Consider the following 23821-nt stretch of genomic DNA (forward strand, 5'->3'; position numbering starts at 1 on the left):
ACAGCATTAATCTGCATTTGGAAAGGCAAGGATTTATCAAGAATGGTCAGCATGGCTTTGTTAAGGGGAGTTCAAGTCTGGGCAACTTGATTTGAGTTTTTCAAAGAGGTGACCAGGTGTGTAGATGAGGGAAATGTATTTGACATAGTCTACTTGGACTTCAGCAATGCTTTTGATAAGGCCCACATGGGAGATTGATATTGAAGGTAAAAGGTCATGGGATCCAAGAACATTGGATTCAAAATTGACTGAGTGGCAGGAAGCAGAGGATGATGGTCGAGGGGTGCTTTTTTGACTGGAAGCCTGGGCGGGATTCTCTCAGCCCGGGGCGGGGACGGAGAATCCCCGCAACGGTCGCGAATCGCGCCATGGGCACGCGATTCGCCATTGGCGCCGGCGTGGTTGGTGCGGTGCCAGACAGGGCATACCCCCCCCCCCTCCCTCAGAACCCAGTTCACGGCAGGATCAGCAGCTGGAGCGGCGTGGATTGCTTGATCCCGAAGCCGTGTTGACGCCATCGAGAAACGCAATGGCGTTTCCGACGGCGTCAACACTTAGCCTGAGGATCACAGAATCCCTCCCCCTGTGTCTAGTTGGGTCCCGCAAGAATCAGTGTTGGGGCCCCTGCTGTTTGTGGTTTATAGAAATGATTTAGATCTGAATGTAGGAGGGTTGATCAATAAATTCACAGATGATATGAAAATAGTTGGGGTGCTAATAGTGAGGAGAATAGCTGTAGATTACAGAAGAATATAGATGGGTTGGTCATATGGCTGATCAGTGGCAAATGGAATTCAATCTGGATAAGTGTGAGGTGATGCACTGGGGAAGGACAAACAAGGCAAGGGAATACATGATCAATAATAGGATCCCGGGAAGTACTGAGGATCAGTGGGACCTTGGAGTGCATGTACACCGGTCCCTTAAGGTAGGAGGGCAGATGAGTACAGTGGTTAAGAAGGCATATGTATACTTGCCCTTATTAGCCGAGGCAGAGCTGGGACTGTATAAAACGTTGATTGGGCCACAGCAAGAGTATTAGTGCAGTTCTGGAATCCACATTATAGGAGGGATGTGATAGCACAGAGGAGATTTACCAGGATGTTGCCAGGCTGGAGAGATAGTTATGAAAGGATTGGATAGACTTGGTTTGTTTTCCTTGGAGCAGAGGAGACTGAGGGCGGGGGGGACATGATTGAGAAGTATAAAATTATGAGGGGCATAGATGAGTAGAGAAACAGATTTTCTCTTGGCGGAGGGATAAATGACCAGGGGGCACAGATTTAAGGTAAGGAGCAAGAGGATTAGAGGGGATCAGGGGAAAACATTTTTATCCAGAAGATGGTGGGAGTTTGGAATCCGTTGCCTGAAAGGATGGTGGAGGCAGAGGCCCTCATAACATTTAAGAAGTATTTTTATTTAAAATAATTTTTATTGGAATTTTTTGAAAAATATATATCAACAGAACAATAATAATAACAATAAACACCCCCCGGCACCCATAACAACGCATGTAACAAACCCCCCCACCCCCCCCCCCCCCCCAAACCCAGTAAACAATAAAATAAATTAACAATAAGCAAATTAACTTAAACAATACCCCCCTGAGACCCCCCCCCTTTCTTTCCCTCCCCCCCCATTCCCCCGGGTTGCTGCTGCTGCTGACCTAGTTCCTTATCGTTGAGCCAGAAAATCGAGGAAAGGCTGCCACCTCCTAAAGAACCCTTGTACCGACCCCCTCAGGGCGAATTTAACCCTCTCCAGCTTAATGAATCCCGCCATGTCATTGATCCAGGTCTCCACGCTCGGAGGTCTCGCATTTTTCCACTGCAGCAAGATCCTCCGCCGGGCTACTAGGGACGCAAAGGCCACAACATCGGCCTCTTTCGCCTCCTGTACTCCCGGCTCCACCCCAACCCCAAATATCGCGAGTTCCCAGCCTGGCTTGACCCTGGACCCTACCACCCTCGACACTGTCCTCACCACCCCCTGCCAGAATTCCCCCAGTGCCGGGCATGCCCAAAACATATGGGCATGGTTCGCTGGGTTCCCCGAACACCTAATGCACCTGTCCTCACCCCCAAAAAACTTGCTCATCTTTGTCCCGGACATATGAGCCCTGTGCAGTACCTTGAACTGGATGAGGCTAAGCCTCGCACATGAAGAGGAGGAGTTCACCCTCTCCAGGGCGTCCGCCCATGTCCCTTCCTCAATCTGCTCCCCCAGCTCCACCCCCCACTTAGCCTTAAGCTCCTCTACCGACGCCTCCTCCACCTCCTGCATCACCTGGTAGATGTCCGACACCTTCCCATCCCCGACCCACACCCCCAAAAGCACCCTATCCCTTACCCCCTGTGGGGGCAGCGAAGGTAACCCCTCCACCTGCTGCCTAGCAAACGCCTTGACCTGAAGGTACCTGAACATTTTCCCCGGGGCGAGCTCAAACTTCTCCTCCAGTTCACCCAGGCTCGCAAACCTCCCGTCAATGAACAGGTCTCCCAATCCCCCCCCCCCCCCAATGCCCGCCCTGTGCCACCCCAGGAACCCGCCATCCATGTTCCCTGGGACAAACCGGTGGTTCCCCCGCAGCGGGGCCTCCACCGAGCCCCCCACTTCCCCTCTGTGTTGCCTCCACTGCCCCCACATTTTGAGGGTAGCCGCCACCACCGGGCTCGTAGTGTACCTCGTTGGAGGGAGCGGCAACGGCGCCGTTACCAGTGCCTTCAGGCTCGTGCCTCCACAGGACGCCATCTCCATCCGTTTCTATGCTGCCCCTCCCCATCCATTACCCACTTACGTACCATCGAGACGTTAGCCACCCAATCGTACCCAGAGAGGTTGGGCAGCGCCAGCCCCCCTCTATCCCTGCCCCGCTCCAAAAAGACCCTCCTTACCCTCGGAGTCCCGTGCGCCCAAACAAATCCCAGAATGCTGCTGTTCACCCTCTTAAAAAAGGCCCTCGGAATGAAAATGGGGAGGCACTGAAACAAAAACAAAAACTCGGGAGCACCGTCATTTTAACGGACTGTACTCTACCCATCAACGACAACGGCAGCATGTCCCACCGTTTAAACTCTTCCTCCATTTGCTCCACCAACCTAGTAAAATTAAGCTTGTGCAGAGTCCCCCAACTCCTAGCCACCTGAACCCCCAGGTACATAAAACTCCTCACTACCCTCTTTAGCGGGAGCCTACCAATCCCCTCCTCCTGATCTCCCGGGTGTACAACAAACAGCTCACTCTTGCCCAGGTTCAATTTATAACCCGAGAAACTCCCAAACTCAGCAAGAATCTCCATCACCTCCGGCATTTCCCCCACCGGGTCTGCTACATACAGCAGCAAGTCATCTGCGTACAGCGACACTCGGTGCTGCTCCCGACCCCGCACCAGACCCCTCCACCAACATTTAAGAAGTATTGAGATGTGCACTTGCAATCTCAAGGCATTTAAAGCTATAGGCAAAGTGCTGGAAAATGGGATTAGAATATTTACGTGGTTATCTTTGACCAGCGCAGACGTAATGAGCCAAAGGCTGTGCTGTTGGACTGACTCTATACTAAATGGATTAAGGTTCAAATCACTCAGCTGCCCATGTTTTATTCTGGCCTTTGTTTTGCCAACTAAAATAATTTGGTAAATTAAGATGCACTAGAGAGAGGCAGAAAAACAAGGTAGTCAAGTAGTCAACGTTCCCCATGTTACTCCAGGCAGATTAAGTTAGAACACCATAATTTGGAGTTTTCCTTCGAATATTTGTAATCAGCAGAGCAAACAGCTTCAACCAGCCTGCATTTGCAAAATTCAAAACATCACTGCAAGATGTGATTGGGCAGCACTCTCGGACCAACAAGCAGCATCAGGAGCAGATAAATTCAAAGCTGTAAACACTAGCTTATTCCCAATGATTTTGCTCATCATTTCAGTGTAACTATTAACTCAATTATTAATTTTCATGATGAAGCAGATGGCATCTGCAATATTTGCCGTTAAAGAGGATTATAATCTACAGGGAAGGGAAGGGAATTTTCCATGATGGTTTTAAGTATCAAAATGCTTGGCTTGAAATACAAAAACGTCACAAATTATAGTTGTTAAAGCATGGAAATGCCTGAAAAATTGGAACTGTTCCTAAATTGCAGCCTGCTGAATCTGATGCCTTTTGTACCGTATAAAAAAGGTTGGTCGAACTAGCAATCCACCCTTGGTTGATCCTCATCGAGTTTCTTTCTTCTTAGAATGGGGTTCAGGCCTCAGCGAATAGTTACACATTCAGATTAATTGATTCGCAAATAATTCCTGACCTAACAGCATTGTAGATGTACCTACACCCAATGGATCAGAGGTTCTAGAGAGAAACTTACCACCTTTTCAAGGGCAATTAGGGATGGGCAATGAATACTGGCCTAGCCCGTGAGGCCCACATCTCATGAATGAATAAACTTAAAAATTGCTTTTATTTCTGCCCAATGCTGTCACTTTACAATATTTTTCCTCTTATGGAGAGACAAGGTACTGCTGAAGGTGGTATGATTCTCTTTTCCTTTCCGCCAATAAAATTTTCCTAATACATAGGTTTGATTTTAGAACCACTTGCTTCTAACTTGAACAAATTGCTCACCATTATATGAGAATCTCTTGGAGATAATCATATGCTTATTTGAGCATTCAGTTTTCAAGGTAGTGAAGCAGGCATTTGGAATTCCTTTTTTTGGGAAGATGAAATAGATACCAAAAATGTAACATCAGCTTGAGTGTTCAAATCAATAATTACATTCCAGGCTTAAAATGGTGCTAATCTTTTTTATAAACTGAATACAACAGTGCTTCGAAACAGTTATTACAAAGCAAGAATTCCACTTTATAACAAAACAAATATTTGCATATATGAACATATTTGTACAAAAACAAAAAAGGTGAATGCTGTAAATCAGATAAAGACAGAAAATGCTGGGAACACTCAGCAGGTCTGGCAGCATCTGTAGAGGAAGAAACAAAGTTAATTTTGCAGATCAATGAACTGGGAAAAGTTAGAAATGCAGTCGTTTTTAAGCAAGTGTAAGAGGTTGAGTGGGAAAAGAACAATTGGGAAAGTTTGTGAAAGGGTGGAAAACAGCAAAACTTGAACGACAAAAGAGTTGGTGATGCAAGGCCAAAGCAAGATGGAATGAGGCAAGTAAAGAAACAACAGGTGTGTCTAGAGCAGGTGTGAATGACAGAATGAAGAACAGATGCCTTTCGAGAGCAAGAACAAGAGAGGAACTAGACAAAAACGGATGTAAAACAGAAACCTGCAATGAAAAAGGAAACAAAATGGGGGACATAAGGTCTTTATTGTTGAACTCAATGTTGAGCCCAGAAGGCTGTCAAGTAACTAACTGAAAGATGATGCTCCTCATGCTTACATTCATTGTGACAGTGCAGGAAGGCAAAGACACACATGTCAGTGGGGCAGCAAGGTGGAGAATCAAAACAACAAGCAGCTTGAGTGATTCTTGTGGACTGAATGGAAGTGTTCCAAAAAGCTGTCACCTAACTTGGTTTTGGTCTTCGCAATGTAGAGCATCATTAGCTACGCATGCAGCAAACCAAATTGAAAGTAGTACACTTAAATTACTGATTCACTTGGAAGGAGGGTTTGGGATCCTGAGTGCTAGAACGTAAGAAGGTAAATTCCCCTCCAAGCCACTTACCATCATGACTTGGAACTGTATCGTCATTACTTCACTGTCACTGGGTCAAAATCCTGGAACTCTCTCCCTAACAGCACTGTAGGAGTATCTAGAGAAACTGAGAATCATTCAAGATAGCAGCTCACCACCACCACTTCCTCGTGGGCAATGATGCCCACATCCCATTAATAATTTTTTTTTAATTGTCCACTGGAAAGATGCCATGGGAAGGGGTTGGGCTGTTGGGTGATTGAAGTATGGATTAGGATGTTGCAAAGGGAACAGTCCCTTATGTATGCTGAAAGAGAAGAGGAGGGGAAGATATGTTTGATGGAGGGTGGGTGAGGGGAATGGCAGAGGATGACCTGTTGAACACTGAGGCTGGTAATGTGGTAGATTAGGACAAAGGGAACCCAATTGTACTTCTGGAAGGGGTGAGAGAAGTATGTGAAATGGAATGGGCATAATGGAGGATCCGGTCAACCACACACTGAGCTGAGGAAATGGAAACACACAAGGAGACGATCCACCAGCCTCATTGCGCCCGACTCAGTGACATGACAAGGCCATTGGCGAGACTTACAATGCTCGTTACACCTCGCGAGATCTCATTAGATCTCACGAAGTGGCGCAATCTCGATCCGGTCCTCAATGGGCGGGATGCAGATTTGCATATTCAAGTACATAGTCTCACTTGAATATGTCTACAGTGGAGTTAGGCAAGGTGCAGGATCAAACGGCCTCGCCTCGGAGATGCTGCTATGGTGCTGATTAGCAGTTTCCTATGTGTGGACAGTGCCCAGGTGGCACTGCCAGGGTGCCAGGCTGGCAGTGCCAAGGTGTCCATGTGCCAGGGTGCCCATGCCTTTTGAAAGAACACCCCATTTAAGTCCACACTTCCAACCTATCCCCATAATCCCACACAACCTTTATGGACACTAGGAGCAATTTAGCACGGCCAATCCACCTAACCTACACATCTTTGGACCGCGGGAGGAAACCGGAGCACCTGGAGGAAACCCACGCAGACACTGGGGGAATGTGCAGACTCCACACAGACAGTGATCCAAGCTGGGAATCGAACCTGGGACACTGGAGCTGTGAAGCAACTGTGCTAACCACTGTGCTACAATAGTGTATGCATTGAGGATGCACAGAGGCATTTCAGAGCATTGTGGGGCTGGAGAAGATTATGAAAATAGGGAAGGGCAGGACCATGAAAGGATTTAAAACAAGGACAAGAATTTTAAAATTAGTGTAGCTCAGTGAGCATAGGGGTGATAAGCAAAATGGACCAGATGATTTTAACCCATGACAAATTCACAGATATTGGGCACATTCAACCTTTGTACAACGCAAGGGTAGGGGAGTGGTGGTGGAAAATACATCTGCAAACATATGGGGGGGGGGGGGGATTCTCCGATCGCGGGACTAAGTGCCCCCGCCGTCGTGAATGCCGTTGCGTTTCACGACGGTACGAAACGGCCCCCGACGCGACCGAATCGGGGCAGAAAAGGAACCAGCAGCGGCGAAGCGTGAAACGCGGTGGGTGTGGCGCCAGAGCAGCGGCATCATCGTGCGACGCCAGGATGATGCCGCGCTGTGTCATAGGAAGTGCACAATTGGAACATTGGCACCTGAGCCCCGCCGTGCCGCTCCCCGCTTCCAGGACGGAGAACTAGAGGCACTGTTAGATGCAGTGGAGGAGCGCAGAGCCAGACGTGGCCACTGGCAGCCGTGCAGCACCGTGAGGCAGGGATGGCAAGAGGTTGGCATGGCGGTAAGAGCTGTGGGGCACATTCGCCGCTCGGGAGACCAGTGCAGGAAAAACTGCATGGCCTCACGAGGGCAGCGAGGGTAAGTACTCTGAGACTCCCCCCTGGCAACACCCCACCCAACTCCCTCACCCACACATGGGGGGGGGAGGGGGGTGCCTGGGGTGCCACATTGCACCTGAGACACATGTGGAAACACCCCCCCACCCCATGGAGAGGTGTCATGGCATGGGTCCGAGTGTCCCCACCCAGTGATAATGGTGCTAACATGTGCGCGTTCTGCTGATGACCGCCTCACCCTGAGTTCACTCCCATCTGCTCACAACCAGAGGGAGCGTTCACGAACCAGAGGGGGAATCACCTGAGCTGCACCCCCTTACCATCTACGAGCAGAGGGCTCTGGACCTTGCTGGGGGAGCCGGGAGGTAGCGCCAAGCCAGGTCGGAGGCGCAGCACCAAGTAAGAATCCCCTGTCTGCATGCAGTCCCTCAGCCCATCATTACCCCCACACCCCTCAGAATCCACCCCCCTCACACCCCACCGCCTGACACTGCACCCACCCCCACAGTCCACCCTCACACCCCACCGCCTCACAATCCACAACCGCCACAGTTCACACCCTCACACTGCCCCCTACACTCCCTCACATATGACCCCACATGTGTTATTGTGTTCTCCAGGGCCACCCACCCCTTCCCTCTACTCCTTCCCCCAACTCCTCCTCCCTTCTCCTTCCCTCTACTCCTCCCCCCAACCCCTCCGCTTCCCACTTCTAATTCCCCCATCCCCTCCCCCATTCCTCTACTCCTCCCCCCAACCCCTCCTCCTTCCCTCTACTCCTTCCACCAACCCCTACCCCTTCCCTCTACTCCTCCCCCAACCTCTCCTCCTTCCCCCTTCTAATTCTCCAACCCCTCCCCCTTCCCTCTACTCCTTCTCCCAACCCTTCCTCCTTCTCTCTACTCCTTCCCCCAACCCCTCCCCATCTCATTCCCCCACCCCTCCCCTTCCCTCTACTCTTTCCCACAGCCCATCCTCCTTAGCCCTGTCCTCACCCCCCCCAAACCCCCTCCCCCCCATGGGGGATTGCGGCATACACATCAGAAAGCCTTGCAACCCCCCCCCCCCCCCCCCGGCCGTTGACGCAGCTTCCTGCTTCCTGGGATGGACCTCCCTCATCCTAACCATCAGCCAGCATGACTGGCTGACAAATTTATTTAGTAGGGGTGAACGGCGACGGCCTGACCCCCATCCGGGACGCAGAATAGCGGGGGATAGGGAGAATCACCTCCATTGCTTGCTCGGGCGATTCTCCGGCATGCGCGGCACCGACCTCAATGGCGCTGTTCTCGCCGGTTGGGAGAATGGCGGAACGGCATCGGACCAGCGTCATGGGAAAAAGTGGCATGCACAGCGATTCTCCCAGACGGCGCAGCATTGGAGAATCGCCCCCATGTTGTTCGATAGCTTAATCAGTGGTACGGAAAATTATCAGGTCAAAGGGAAGGAAGCATTCTTCAACATTACATACTGTCTTGGATTTTTTTCAGCTCTTCCAAGAAATTAAATGGCGCTTGGGATGGGGCAAGAGGGTGGGTTGCGGGCAGAGTGGGACATCTTGTTATGATATTTCTGCCATCATTTGTGTGGGGCAGATTTGATGAACTGGCTGGTCTTTTCCTGCCTGTTAATTTCAAATGCTGCTGCTACTTCAATCTCTCTAACACACGCAAAACTAAACAAATGTAACTAATAGTACACGTATGGTATTTGGCAGCCTCTCATTCACTTTTGCAACTTTTAAGTTGTTCAATATAATGAAATTGCTTTCCAACAGAAAGTCTCTCTTAAAGTGCATATATACTCATCTAAAAAAAATACAATTGCTTAAACTTTCAGTTGTCCCATCAACCATTCAGCTGTATTTATCTTGGCTCCAAGATACCAGGGGCAGAATTCTCCGCTCCCACGCCAGGTGGGAGAATCACGGGAGGTGCTAGAGCAAAATGGCGTGTCGCGTTTTGCGACATGCCGCTCGGAGAATCGCGGGCCGCCGCGATTCTCCGACCCGGATGGGCCGAGCGGCCTGCCGTTCGCGACCGCTTCACGACGGCGGCAACCACACCTGGTTGCTGCCGTCGTGAACACGGCGTGAGATGCCCGTTTGGGGCTTGTGGGGGGCCTAGAGGGGACCGTGCTCGGGAGGGGACAGGCCCGCGATCGGTGCCCACCGATCGTCGGGCCGGCGTCTCAACGGGACGCATTCTTTCCCCTCCGCCGCCCCGCAAGATCAAGCCACCACGTCTTGCGGGGCAGCGGAGGGGAAGACGGCAACCGCACGGCCGAGTTACCCAGCACGGCCCTCCTAGCCCCCCCCCCCCCCCCCCCCCCCCCCCCGAGGAGGAGAGGCCTCCAACGCAGTTGTGAACCTCTCCGGGTTTCACGACGGTGTCGGGCCTTTAGAGAATTCTGCCCAATCGCTCTGCTGTTATTATCTGCATGCTTTTCATATATATTAGACTTTACACTTTACAACCGAAAGAAATTTTGAGTGTGACCAGCTGGCAAAAATAATGCAGCAATCAGGCGTGCACAATAATTACACTCCAGTTGGGAAATAAAGAAGAAATTAACTTGTAATGTTGAAGGGAAGGAAGACTTGCCTGATAGTCATTCTTATATGAAAAAAGTTCTTTATTTGTGTTCATTTACTATAACAGCTTAGCAACATCTGTATTACATTCAAAACATACAATCAATTAGATGGTTAGTTATAACTATTTGATTGGATATGCAAATTTAATTAAAATCAGATGTGTAAATGTCCCTGCTGCAAAATGTCCTGTTGCCAGGTCGAGTAAGTTATAGGCTCTCAGTTAATCTTTATGTTCCACTCCTCCGCCTATCTGTTTGTCCTTAAATGATAATAGTACAACAAGAAATTCAAAAGCCATTAGAAATGAAATAATGCTGCTGTTGTCTATATTTATTTGATGTTGATGCAAACGGTTGTAAAGACAGAAATGCAAGAACATGAGGACTAGAGTTGTTTTCGTCGAGGCGATAGCAGTTATCTCCATTTCCTCTTGATCACCCTGAGCATTCCTACAATATTCATTTTCATATTACAGATTCCTGGCCCCTCCAGCAAACAATATGTTGTTGCAACAGTACAGTTTCCTTTTACTGAACATTTATCTGAAAATAATTCAAGTAGAAACTTCACAATTTCAAACCGTTCAACACAATTCATGATGAACCCATTGCGGGCACGTTGGTGATGCATCAAAATTAAATTAATTAAACAATGAGAATTTACACATGGACATATTAGCACCATAGCTATCGACTGTTGATAATGGAAATCAATTAATAATGCAAAAGTAGCAAAAGAAAAGCCTAACTATCAATAATGAGAGACTTTTCATGACAATGTTTTCTTTTTAAGTTTTCTTTGAGCAATGCAGATGCCGCTGAAAATGACTAGCAAGTGTATATTTTAAAGGGTTTAATTTGGAAATGACGTTATCAATATTCCAATTTCTAATCCCCAGAGTTCACCAATCCACACATCGGGTGGAATTCTTCCATCTGGGAATGAGTCCCATGGCGAGGGCAGGAACAAGGACTTTTTCCCACTGTGGAGGTTGAAGGGAAATCACACGGTATCTTTCGACTCTAACCTCAATATTCATGCACCCAGAGGTTTAGCACTGTATTCCATGATGGGGTGGGCATTATGGTGTGAGTCTCAGCATCATATCTGGGTGCTATAATGAAAAGGCGATGAATATCACAGACCCACTGTTGAAGAAAGAAGATGGTCCTCCTAAAAAAGGAGATGGATTCCTGGGAGCACTGAAACTGGAAAATGGGTTTACCAAGATGCACCTGTACCTGTGGTGTTTATGGGTTCCAGGGTTGCTGGTGGCCTCCATCGCAAACTCCACAGCCAGCCCCAGGCATTATTTAGTTAAGTCCAGATGTATTCTGGACCAGCACGTTTTCCCACTTAGTGTGGCAGAGGATCAGAGGTGGGTGCACGATTCTGGTTGGCCAGGGAGCAAATTACTTTCATGTCGATCTCCAGCGGGTTTCCCGATCCATCATAGAGAGTACCAGCCAGAAAATCCTGTGGGAAATTCACGCCGGCGTAAAATTGTTTTTTGGACTCAGGCCAAATTCTGTTCCCCTCCCACCCTCCATTGAACCTGTTGGAGAGGCCATGGAGAAGTTCTGCCCATCGTCTTTCAACAGGAAGAATTCCACAAATTTCCATATCTTGGACAAAATTATCAAATGCAATTGGTTGACAAGATGCTGTTGCTGGCCCTGCTCACACAGGCCACAGAACCTCTGTCAAGCACGATACGCTGGATCTTGCACCCAATATCAGGATGTTGCCACTCAAAAATTCTTGAGCAGCTGTGAACATAGTGCATCTTCCTTTGCTGCTGACCACAAAGTCTGGGTCAAAAGTTAACCAGTTAGGCTTTCATGGTACTTTTCTAAGGCTAAATTATCGGATATACGCGTGAACCACAACTTACTCGGAGTGGCAATCAGCATGGGATTGTCTTTCCATTTCCAATTACGTATGTGATGCTGTTTCCGATGCTGTCTCACCTGACCTTTCAATTCAGGCTGGGTGAGATCAAGTCAACGCAGCATGTCCACAAGGCCGAGCATCAAAAGATGAAGAGTGGGGTGGGGTTATCATTTGGGACTTTATTTGGGAGGGGGATGGGCAGTGGGTGGGGATGCCCCAGCACATCCTTGGGTTACCCCTCTAACAACAGTGGGGAGACAGATGTTCCAGCCCATTGGATTCCGTTTTACAGAAGGCAAGGATTGGATTGGAACTCATGTCTTCTGGATTTTTAGCCCAGCATCAAAGCCACTCTACTACTATACTCATTTACCATTGCTTGAAAGTGGATCTGGGGTCATGGTAGTTCTAACCATGAACTATTAAATGTGTGAATATGGAAAAACTCAATGAATCAATTAGTTTTTAAAAATAGTAAATTCTGTTTCTACATGTTTTGAGCACTTTATTTACCAACACTCCATGATTCTGTGCTGAGAGTCTCACTAGCTTATTAACAAAGGGCTTCCCCTGTTAAGCTACACTTATCTTTTCCACCAAGAAACATATTCAAAAGCCACCATCTGTGCAATGCAGATTACTCTACTGTCCTTGAGATTTCAAGGATAAATTTCAGCAAGCTTTGACACCCTGAGGATTTTACCTGTGACAGAATCACTCTTCTTCAATATTAATTCTGTTTGGTACAATTAGTTTATGAAAGAATAAAGCTGACAACGTCTTCCTCAAGGTGATATTCTTAGTGTGACTAAATAGTATATGCCCTTCACAAGTACTGCTCTGTTTTGAAAACCATGCTCACCTTACTCTCCATGGTCTACTGCTGCATTAAGTCAAAATATTCATCATAAACTGGTTTGTACAATGATTTACTGGAATGTGTAAAGTGGGCGACAACATGAAATCGTTCTACAGTTTCAGAACATAATTACTTTCTCATTCTATTTCATTGCTGTCAACAGAATAGATAATGATTACCGGCTGTGTCTAAAACAAGGTGATTAGTGGGTAACTTTGTTGTTTGGCTAAAAGTTACTCTTTTAGAAGGAGCTCTACAAAACTAGTGTGTGTTACATAATGAATAGAGCTAGACAATGTGTATTGTCAGTACCAATGTAATTGACTACAAGATCCTGTAAGACTGATATTTCATAGCATTGCAATGCTTCTGCATTTAAATACAAGTCAGAGATTTTTTTTTAAAATTTGGAGCAATTATTTGTTATACTGTCAACTTTACATTCCAGATCACCTTTTATTTCCTCACATGTTACTCAAATTAATTTGTGTATAGAAAATGTAGAAATAGTCTCCACACATGGTTCTCCTGCTCATTATAAAGATAAATTAATTTTTAAACTACTTGAGATCCAAGCATTTATTCTATTCATGGGATAAATTGAATGGAGCTAACCATCTAACTAATTCAACAGATATTTTTAGTACACCAGTGGCACGAAAATGCATGAAACATGTATTCAAATACTCAGGGCTGGATTTCCTAGCCCCAACTTGGGGCCACACGGAAACAGGCAGGAGAGGAAAATGGCAGTCGGAGTGCGGGTCCGAGAGTCCCGCCCCAATTTCCATCTCCAGATATTTTTGGCAATGCAGGAAAGCAGGCAGTTGGGAACCTCACCCACTCATGTTTAGAAGTTGTTAACACTATTCCGGAAGTAAACATTTCAGAACTTCTTCAATTTTCATGGATGCCGCTGTGTTTTGAAAACCTTTTAAAGTCACATGTACAAAATGGAAGGGGAAGTGGGAGGACTTTAAATAGTGAGTAAAACTGGTGCTGCCTTCTTCATAGTTCATCAAGAAAAAAGGCAGCCTGAGCTATCTAGGTTTACTAAAGTTAGACAGTACTATGATAAGTTAAGTCACCATTAAATATATGGTTACCAGGTTGTAACTTCTGACAGCTGGTAAACTGTCAAATGAAAGAACAGCATTGCAAAAATGGAAAAATCTTCAGATGTATTAGAATAGATTACCCACAATGTGAGATCAAAAGCTGATTGTATTTTCCCCATGACTTTCATTCATTCTTTACAGACAGCTCAGTTATTTGAAAGCTTTGACATAAATCTGAGCTTTTGGCTGCCTTCAAAGGCATGTATGGATTCTGCATGGCAGTGTTTGTTTACACAGGTGCCCTGGGGAATGAGGATAATAAAAAATTAAGTACCTATTTAAGTGAAGTCTGTTTACTTCGACAGATTTATGAGCTTTTCATAGACTTTCAAATTATAGGTCTCATGTGTTCTGTTTGTAAAGTGGATACCAGGTGAGGTGAGATGGGACGGTTTATGTAGGTGAGAGTAAGGAGTTGAGTGGTGAAAGGGAGTTTTGTGGGAGAGGGAGGGTGAAGGAGGTAGGGAACATGAAATAGCTTTAAGATGGGATGAGCGGGGGGTGCGAATGAGGGTGGAGGGTGTGCCTGTTGGGTGGGAGGGGTGAGGAGGGTGAAAGAGGTGTGAAGGAGGTTTACACTTATGTTCAAAACTGGGCTGGTGTCTGTGGACAGAGACAGACCATTCAACCTGGCTGCAACATCAGCCTGCCTCTGTCTCCACCTTGAGCCTGCTGCCACCTCTGGCTGTCCCAGCCTCCCCGGATCAAAATCTGGCCAGCTGGCACTGGGACGGAGGTGGAATCGTTATGTCAGAAAAATTCCTGACTCCTGCCTCCATGAAGAAAATCCGGCACCCAGTGTGGGAAGAATATCAATAGAAACATGGCCTTAATGCTATGTAATGTGTTATTCGGTGGTAGCCAGTAGAAAATTGGTATACCAAATTAAAACTGAAATGTTAACACAATAATGTGGACCATAACTCCCCAACCAACCAAATGTTCACATCCATGGCATGTGTCAAATTACTGGACACAGTTTGGTGATGCATTATTTATCACATGTACTTGCAAACTAATTTATCCTGGTATTTCTGTCTCAAATCTTCCCATCTCTAATATGATGTGGTTCCTTCAAACACTTTAATAAATCAGCATTATTCAGACAAAGCAGCTGTATCGTATGAAACACTAGAATGTGAGAAATCTAATTAAGAATTAATAAGGTGCTTAGATTACTTGGACAGTGATTGCTTTCACTAATACCGTTTAAACATTCATAAGAGTGGTGTGGATACATAGAAACAGGAGGAGGTCATTCGATTGGCTGAGTCTGCTCTGCCATTCAATTAGATCATGGCTGATCATCTACTTTCCTGCACTATCCCCATATGCCTTGATGCCATTACTAATTAGAAATCTATCAATTTGTGTCTCATAAACATGCTCAATGGTTGAGCTTTTACAGGTCTCTTGGGAATTACAAAGATTCACCACTCCCTGAATGAAGAAATTCTTCCTCATCTCAGTCATCTCTTATTCTTTGAAACTCTGGAGAACACAGGCCTAGTTTCTGCAATCTTTTCTCATAAAACATCCCTCTCTTGCACTCTCTCTGTGGCAAATATATCCTACTTGGATAAAGAGTGTTCATAACACTCCAGGTGCTGTCTCACCAAGATTCTCTACATTTGCTCCAGGACATCTTTACTCCTGTACTCAAATCCTGTTGCAATGAAGGTCAAAATACCATTTGTCTTCCGACCTGTTGTTTGCTAACCTACACAGGAACAGAAATAGGCCATTCAAGCCTGTACCGCCATTCAATGAGATCATGGCCTTTGGCCCAAATCCCTTAATATTCCTGCTTAACAAAAATCTATCTATCTCAAATTTTAAATTAACAACTGATCTAGCTTCAATTGCTGATTGTGGGAGAGAGTTCCAAACCTCTACTACGCTTGGGGTGAAAAATGTCTTCTGAAAATCTCTCCCGAATGATCTAGCCCTAATTTTAGACTATGTCCCAAGCTGCTAGCCTTTAGTGATTCATGAACCAGGGCACACCCAGTCCCTTTGGGTATCAACACATCCCAATCTCTCATCGTTTAGGAAGTATTCTGCCTTCCTGTTTTTTGTCCCAAAGTGGATAACTTCACATTTATTCACATTATATTCCATCTGCATGTTCTTGTCTATTCACTTAACCAGTCCAAGTGCCCTTAAGGCTTTCTTACATCCTCCTCACAATTACACACCCACCTAGTTTTGTATCAACAGCAAATTTGGAAATATTACATTTGGCCCCCAAAACCAAACCATTTATGTAGATTATCAACAGTAAAATAATCACAAAGTGTTTAATTATTCTCCTCCCTTTTCAGAAAGCAATAATGTTTAAATCCCAATATAGACTTATTTTGCATATCAAAATTAAAATTAAATCTTCCACTTCTATGGTATTATACATAAAAAACAGAAAATGCTGGAAAACACTCAGATCAGGCAGTGTCTCCATCCACAGATGCTCCTGAGCTGCTGAATGTTTGCCAGCATTTTCTGTTTTTATTTCAGATTTCCAACATACAAAGTATTTGCTTATGTTCATTGCATAATATGTCACTTAAGAAATAGATTATTCCACCTATGGAGATAATGGACTAGACATTTTGACTGGGGCTGCAGCATAAAGTGAATGACAGAAAATAGGCAGCTCCATTTATACAATGAAATAGAATGGAAAAGAAAGTCATGCAGAGTGTGAAATATTTATGCATTGTTGTCAATTTTTCGCTCATATTCAGGACAAATTTCTACCCAAATGTCTCATGCCTGTCCCGCTCAGCCTTTCCCTAGGATCAAAGAGAGGCAACTTCATATCATAATTGGACATTCAGAACTCATTTAACTGACCTAATTTTATTTCCTTGACAACTTCTCATTTAAAAATTCAGTATCAATTGCGCAATCATAGCAACAAGAAGTGAGACGTTTAGTACAACAGCATGTGCTTATAACACATTGCTGTCAAGGCTGTAACATGCTGGAATTTGAACTTTCAGAGGCATTTGACTTCTGGGCTCAGACGGTCTGCCATTGTTTGGTAAAAATTAAATTGCAATGTAAATCGAAATATTTAGCTACAACTTACAAAACAAATCATTTAACATTCAGACTAACTAGATGACTCAAAACAAATCTGTAATTTTTATGCACCGCTATAGAGAAAGAAATTGAAAATAAAGAAAGGAAGTGAAGAAACAAAGGATTAGCATGCGCTGTGTCTATTTGCTCACCTATATAGAGTCCACTGACAAGGTCACCATATTCAGCGTCTTCTGGAGAGAGGATATAACCACAATCAACAAAGACCAGGAAAAGAAGCAGAACAGTTAGAGGCTCAGTCACAAATGCAGGTACAATGCAACCGTTAAGATACGCTGCCTCCAAGTAACCAAGCACTACACTGCCTTGCAGCTCTGAGTTTATGTAGGGCGGAATGCCCCTTCCGACTGTTTAGTACCTTTTTGCAAAGATAATTGCTTACAATATTTTAAAGAGGAAGAAAAGGAAAAGAAACAGGTGCATGTCATGGCATTTCAATGACACTTAACTTCAAAATTAGTTTCATAAAACATACACCACTTTGACTTCTGAATTATTTCAACATTGAAACAAAATATCATAGTTGAAACTTGTTCCAATTTGCAATAGGCTAAGTTTTGATTCTGGGTTTTCCAGACAATTACCAATGAACTATTATTACAGTTCCCGGGCCATTTCTAGTTTTGTTGTACCTGTAATTCTGTTTTTGTTAAATTTCCATTGCTTAAAAACCTCTTGTGCTGTGAAAACTTTTGTCAAACTTTTCTCTTATAAGCTCCAATTTTATAACAGTCCACATTCGTATCAGAAGCTTCCTATGTAATGTTGTCTTGTAGCAACTGCATCACCTGGCCAGTAGAGGTGCTGCAATGCCATCAATGGGAGTGGGGGCAGGGTTGTCATTACAAGGTGACAAGTTTTCACAGGCAGTTTTCATTCTAAACGCAGATGAAGAATACTTGTCATTGATAATATAAAACAGAGATTAACACTTGCAAACCCAAGTATGAACGCCTCGAACACCATCTCACCTCAAGACAAATTTAGCCTCAACTTCATGTCATAGAAAATCAAAAATGTATTAAATTTATATTTTGTTTTTAAAAATTACGTTAGAGAAAATGTATTACAAAAACTACTAGAGGTCAGTGAGCACTCAACGATTGGTGCTAAGTATACATAAACTATATGTACATCTTCCATAAAGGAGAGGGAGCAAAGAATGAAAGGACAAATATATATTTTTTGTTCCAAACAGTTTAAAAAGTTGCTTTAAATTCATCTTGAGTGCTGATAATTCATCAACGTAAATTGGTCACAAATGATTTGTCTCAATTAGAAATATAGTGGTGATCTTTTGAAAGGAACCATTATCTAACATGCCGAGCAACATCAGTCACAGTCTGCTAAATGTGAATTCCCACAATCGGAGTTAAAAATCAGTTCAATAATATTCTTCATTTTAAGTGTTACGAAATAAGCAGTGCAGCTATAAAGAGTTACTTTTTCCTTAGGTTAATCATCCTTTAATTGTGTTAGTATACTAACTGTTAGCAAAAGCAAAGGTACTCTTGCAACTGACATGATGTGAGCAAGATTAAAAGCTTCAACAGCATGTCTTTTGTTTTTAGAGATAATCAAGTTCTGTACTACCAAGCAACTAGTTCCAAAAGTCTACACATTTGCAATAAGGAGGACTGAAACTGTTGTTACAACTTTATTCAATTTAAATGGCTGACTATCTTCCACTGCTTAACAAAGGAACTGCAATTGAGACTCTAAAATTAATCAGAGGGAAACTCTTGGAATGCACAAGCATTCAGAAATGTTTACTCAAACACTTAATGTTAATCTACACAGCTGGCATGAATTTGTTAAAAGCAGGTGTTTCTGACATATCAAAATTATTAAAGTAACCAGTAAAAATGAGAAAGTAAATTCCACAATCGTCAAGCACCTGGATTTTCAGGTGATTAATAATTATCCTGTGAGATTTATCGTCAAGGAGGAATGTAGCTTCATGATAGAAAGTTTAAAAAAAATAATAATAATCTTTATTGTCACAAGTAGACTAACATTAACACCGTGAAAAGCCCCTAGTCGCCACATTCCAGCGCCTGTTCGGGTAAACGGAGGGAGAATTCAGAATGTCCAAATTACCTAACAGCATGTCTTTCGGCACTTGTGGGAGCACCTGGAGGAAACCCACGCAGACATAGGGAGAACGTTCAAACTCCACACAGACAGTGACCCAAGCCGGGAATCGAACCTGGGACCCTGGAGCTGTGAATCACAGTATTACCCACTGTGCTACCGTGCCAGCCACAAAAGTATCCCAGAAGAGTTTCTGGACAGCTACAAAGCTCCCCGTCGGGGAATTGAATCCCGGTCTGCCGCGTGACAGGTGGGATACTAACCACTATACTAAAGTGGAACTGTTGGTTGTCAGACAAGACAAAGTTAGGATAACGGGCTGTTGTTGGGGCTGGAAAAGGGTTGGAGGGTATATAACTTTATGGTCAAAATAACATTTAATTTTATTCTAGATGTGGATGCCTTTGACAGCTCAATATTAAAGTTTTGCTTAGAGTACAACAAAAGGGGCATAAGTAAACAGAAAAAGGTACATTGACAAGTAGTGTAAAGAACAAACAACTGGCAGATACAATTTCATTTTGAGAAATGAGAGACCATGATATTTAGGTGGCAGATCAATGCATGGAAACATATAATGCATGAAATTATGCTGAAGACCATTGCATGAATAGAGAAACCTAGAGATTGAAATACACCGATTCCTGAAAGTCCAAATGCAGTTTGATAAACGTCATAAAAAACAGCATTTTGCATTTTCTGAACAGAAGCATAGTATGATGCTTTATGTAGTTTGAGTTGTCATATCATAGAAAGTCCATTAAAACATAGATTCACTGGGATGATTCACAGGATGATAAAGCATGGTTATGAGAAAGAAGTTATTGGTATCATTTCCAGGACAGGATATATGTGAATCCAAATTTTTTTTTAAATAGTGAAAGTGTTTTTCTCCAGTTATTCTCAAAAGCTATTTAATTTGTTTGGACAATCAGTAATGAATGATCAATTTCAAATTGTGAAAAGAGAGCAAGGATACAGGTTAGAATACTCCTTTGTGCTGTAGTGTGCTGGAGAATGAAATACTTCATCACAAAGCATGTTTAAGACAGAAGAAAATACAGTGTAATAGCGAGAAGGTGTGACACTACAAGTAGATTTTTATTCTGCCGATGGAGAGCTGGTGACCATTGGTTGTGTTATAAACTTCTACAATTCTACTATACTGCACCAGAACAACACAATGCCAGAAAGGTGCAACTATACATGGACTGCAGTGACACATTAATCCTTTAGACTGGCAGTAACATAGATAACTGAATATGAAAAAATAAAATGAAATTAATGAATGAAATGAAAATCGCTTATTGTCACGAGTAGGCTTCAATAAAGTTACTGTGAAAAGCCCGTAGTCGCCACATTCCGGCGCCTGTCCGGGGAGGCTGGTACGGGAATCGAACCGTGCTGCTGGCCTGCTTGGTCTGCTTTAAAAGCCAGCAATTTAGCTCAGTGAGCTAAACCAGCCCCTCTCATAATATGCACAGTATGTGTCATTAAACATTACGGGCATAGAAACAGTGAATGAAGAAATATCCAACTGTATAATAATGCACTAAAGGTTTAAGTACTTCAAGTATCATTATTTTCTTTCCTTTTTAAGGATGGGTCTTCTTCCTTTAATGCTATTATATCAGTCAGACAGGTAAGATCAAATTCTCCTCTCAAGAGTATATCCGAGTAAAAATCCATGATGAGCAGCCAGCCATCAAACAACTGTATGTATTGACAATATAAGTGCATGTTTGGACCTCATTCATGAAAAGGATGGCGCACACGGAATCCAGCGCAATGTACTTAATTGTTCATCTTCTCTTTCTGTAACCCACAATGATGCACCAGCTTCTGACTATTGCACAAAGATATGTTTTTACAACTCTGTGGGTATATACCAAATCTCTTTGCATGTGCAACTACATTTATTTTTTGTTAGAGGCACTGTGTATTTTAAAGTTTTCCCATCGGTAGAAACTTGGGATAATAGCAAGGGACAACTGCCAAGTTGTCTATTTTATACCCACGATTCAACGTTTTAGCATCCAGGTACGTTACATTCTTGCACTTTTTCCAACAATATTCTTGTAAATTTGATTTGATGTGTATCTTGCAGGAATATTAAATAAGATCCACATCTTTAAATCCTGATATTATTTCCTTCAAAGGCAATGCAACAAGTGAAACTGTGCCATATGTTGCAAAATTCATAAAATGTCCATTTGCATATTATTCTTTCCTTTAAATTTTCATTTCAGTATGTTGTCAGCGGAAAACCAGTGAACAAAAATAGAATTAGCTGAAAACTGTAATGAACAGAGGCAGAGAAGTCAAATGCACTGAACTATAAATATATAAAATTGTAATCAGAGGATACAAAAATATCAAACCATACATCTCATATGCACTCTTTCTTAATCAATGGGTTCTATATCTTCAACACAAGTGAAAAAAATAGCAATTACGAAAGCAGTTTAGCATTATAAAAGTTTTTTTTAAAACTATTACATGACAAATGTATTTGACTACAGAATTGAAACCGAATACAAATACCTTCAAATTCCTCTGAGAAGCAGGAAAGAATTCAAAAAGTACAAAATTAAAATGGCTGGAAGTAAAGCGATTAAAATTACTGTAATTGTGTTCAATAGGCAGCAAAAATTAACCTACCACTCTCAAGGCTTTCCTCATCTTAGAACAGCCAACAAAAAGGGAGGGGAGAAAGAAAAAGAGGTTTTGCCGTTTTATAACTATCAGCAAGATGAAAGCACACTATTCTGATTTCATTTTGGTACACATCCCCATCTACACATGCAAAATGATTGAGGGCTACATACCGTCTAAACAGAATTCAACATTGCTGAATTATTTATTTTCAAAGCAGATTTGAAGTTTCCATAACAATTTTTAGGAACAACTTTTGATCATTTAGATTCAACTTTTGCAATAAATCAAATCATAAACTTATAGCTGCAAATATGCTTTGGAATGCAATCCACTATTATCTTCATATATATTACTGAGCCAGCCGAGCTATTTTCAACTAGATGCTATCGTTTTAAAACCTCCAGGCATTAGCTTTATTACACAAAAGAATAAATGTTTCTCCTACAAAATGAAAGCTTCGTGTAACGATAACTATCTCAAGTTTCTCATCTGAATATTGGGATAGAGTTTCTGCTCATTCATGCTGGTAATATCAGTGCAATCTGGGATTTTTTTTCCTTTATTTTTTCATGGAATCTGGGCCTCACTGACAAGGCTTGTATTTGTTGTCCATCCCTAAATGCCCTTCAACTAAGTAGTTTGCGATACCATTTCAGAGAGCAGTTAAGAGTCAATCACACTGCTGTAGATCTGGAGTCACATGTAGGCCAGACTGGGTAAGGATGGCAGATGTCCTTCACTGAAGTGAACCAGATGTTTTTGTACAACAATCGATGATGGTTTCATTGTGACCGTTAAAGAGAATAGCTTTACATTCTAGATTTATTAACTGAATTTAAATTCCACCAGCTGCTCTGATGGTTATTTCAACCCATGTCCTAACAACATTAGCCTGGGTTTCTGCGTTACTAGTCCAGTGACATTCAATTATGCCATCATTTCTCCCAAATTGCTAAATTGATAAATCAGTACAAAGATTGAGGAACTCTAAACACAAATATCTTAAGCTCAAAATCATGTAAAGGCTGTGTTTTCCATGATCTCGTTGAAGATCCAATTCACCTAGATTAGGACCTGCCCACAATGATGGGAAATTTATTGAATGTGGCGAGGCAAGATTCTTCATCGAGATGTTTGGGAGTGCAAAACTGCTCAAAAAAGACATTTGTTGAAGATTTTTATCTTGCACTCATCAGGACAAACACAAGAATAGGATTGTCAAGGGTAACAACAAATTTAAACTGTATGAGAAGAGTGCTGAGAGAGTATATGAGAAGAGAGTCCACCCTAGATTAACCTGGAAGGGTAAGGTATCTCAAACGTTTGAGCAGCAGGTAAAGCTAACTGTTTCACATTGCTACTATGCTGTAGCAACATGAGTGGGATTCGCTACTAACTGATGCTGCAGTCAAGCCAAAACGAGCTTCTGCTCATCACACAATGAGTAATGTGGAACATGAATTTCAGTGCTCGTGTGAGGCTAGGTATGTCGGCTGTACGCCCCAAACATTGGTCGATAGTATTGTCCCTTTCTCGGTTTTCAATGGGCAAGGGCATTGTTCTTTGCAGACATAAGGAACATGTACACACCTTGTGCCTGTTTCAGCTGAACAAAATAAATGATAGCCATTCGCTGGTTCATTTCTCAGTGCAATGCATTTACTAATGCTTGGTTTACATTTTCAAATGATGCTTCAAAGTTAACTATCAGTCATCAGTAACTGGTGCATTCTCCATGGCAACAGTGCCACCAATCAAGGTCTACATGCCAACCAATCAGCAATTTCTTGTCCCATATTATAAAATTGCTGTTCCCCTGATATTGGTATTCTGGTGGTTGTCCAAATCAACTGAAAGGAGGGGAGGTGGAAAGAAACAATTATTTCCTATCAATTATGATGGTTCAGGGAAGGCTTTCTGTTTGCAAATGCATTCCATCGTTAACTTGAAAACTCAGGTGAGATTTCAAACTATTTTGGAATCAATTTCTTGA

General features: G+C 43.3%; 1 protein-coding gene across 20 annotated transcripts in view; it reads right to left on the minus strand.

The window, feature by feature from the left end:
- The window catches only part of mpp7a (membrane protein, palmitoylated 7a (MAGUK p55 subfamily member 7)), a 779450-nt gene that overhangs the window by 159337 nt on the left and 596292 nt on the right, over nt 1–23821 (minus strand). For 18 of the 20 annotated variants that reach the window (XR_005460776.1, XM_038798233.1, XM_038798230.1 and 15 more), the window contains 3 exons: nt 21832–21852; nt 21715–21726; nt 17208–17249 (listed from right to left, as the gene is read on the minus strand). The exons of 1 other annotated variant lie outside the window; for it this stretch is intronic. Coding sequence is in view for 18 of the 19 variants with exons in the window: in XM_038798233.1 (XP_038654161.1) it covers nt 17208–17249; nt 21715–21726; nt 21832–21852 (75 nt within the window). In the remaining variant the exon portion in view is untranslated. The remainder of the gene's footprint in view (nt 1–17207; nt 17250–21714; nt 21727–21831; nt 21853–23821) is intronic. One more of the 20 variants, XM_038798231.1, reaches the window with a different exon arrangement.

This window comes from Scyliorhinus canicula, chromosome 5 (assembly GCF_902713615.1).
Source record: "Scyliorhinus canicula chromosome 5, sScyCan1.1, whole genome shotgun sequence".
Taxonomy (NCBI): Eukaryota; Metazoa; Chordata; class Chondrichthyes; order Carcharhiniformes; family Scyliorhinidae; genus Scyliorhinus; species Scyliorhinus canicula.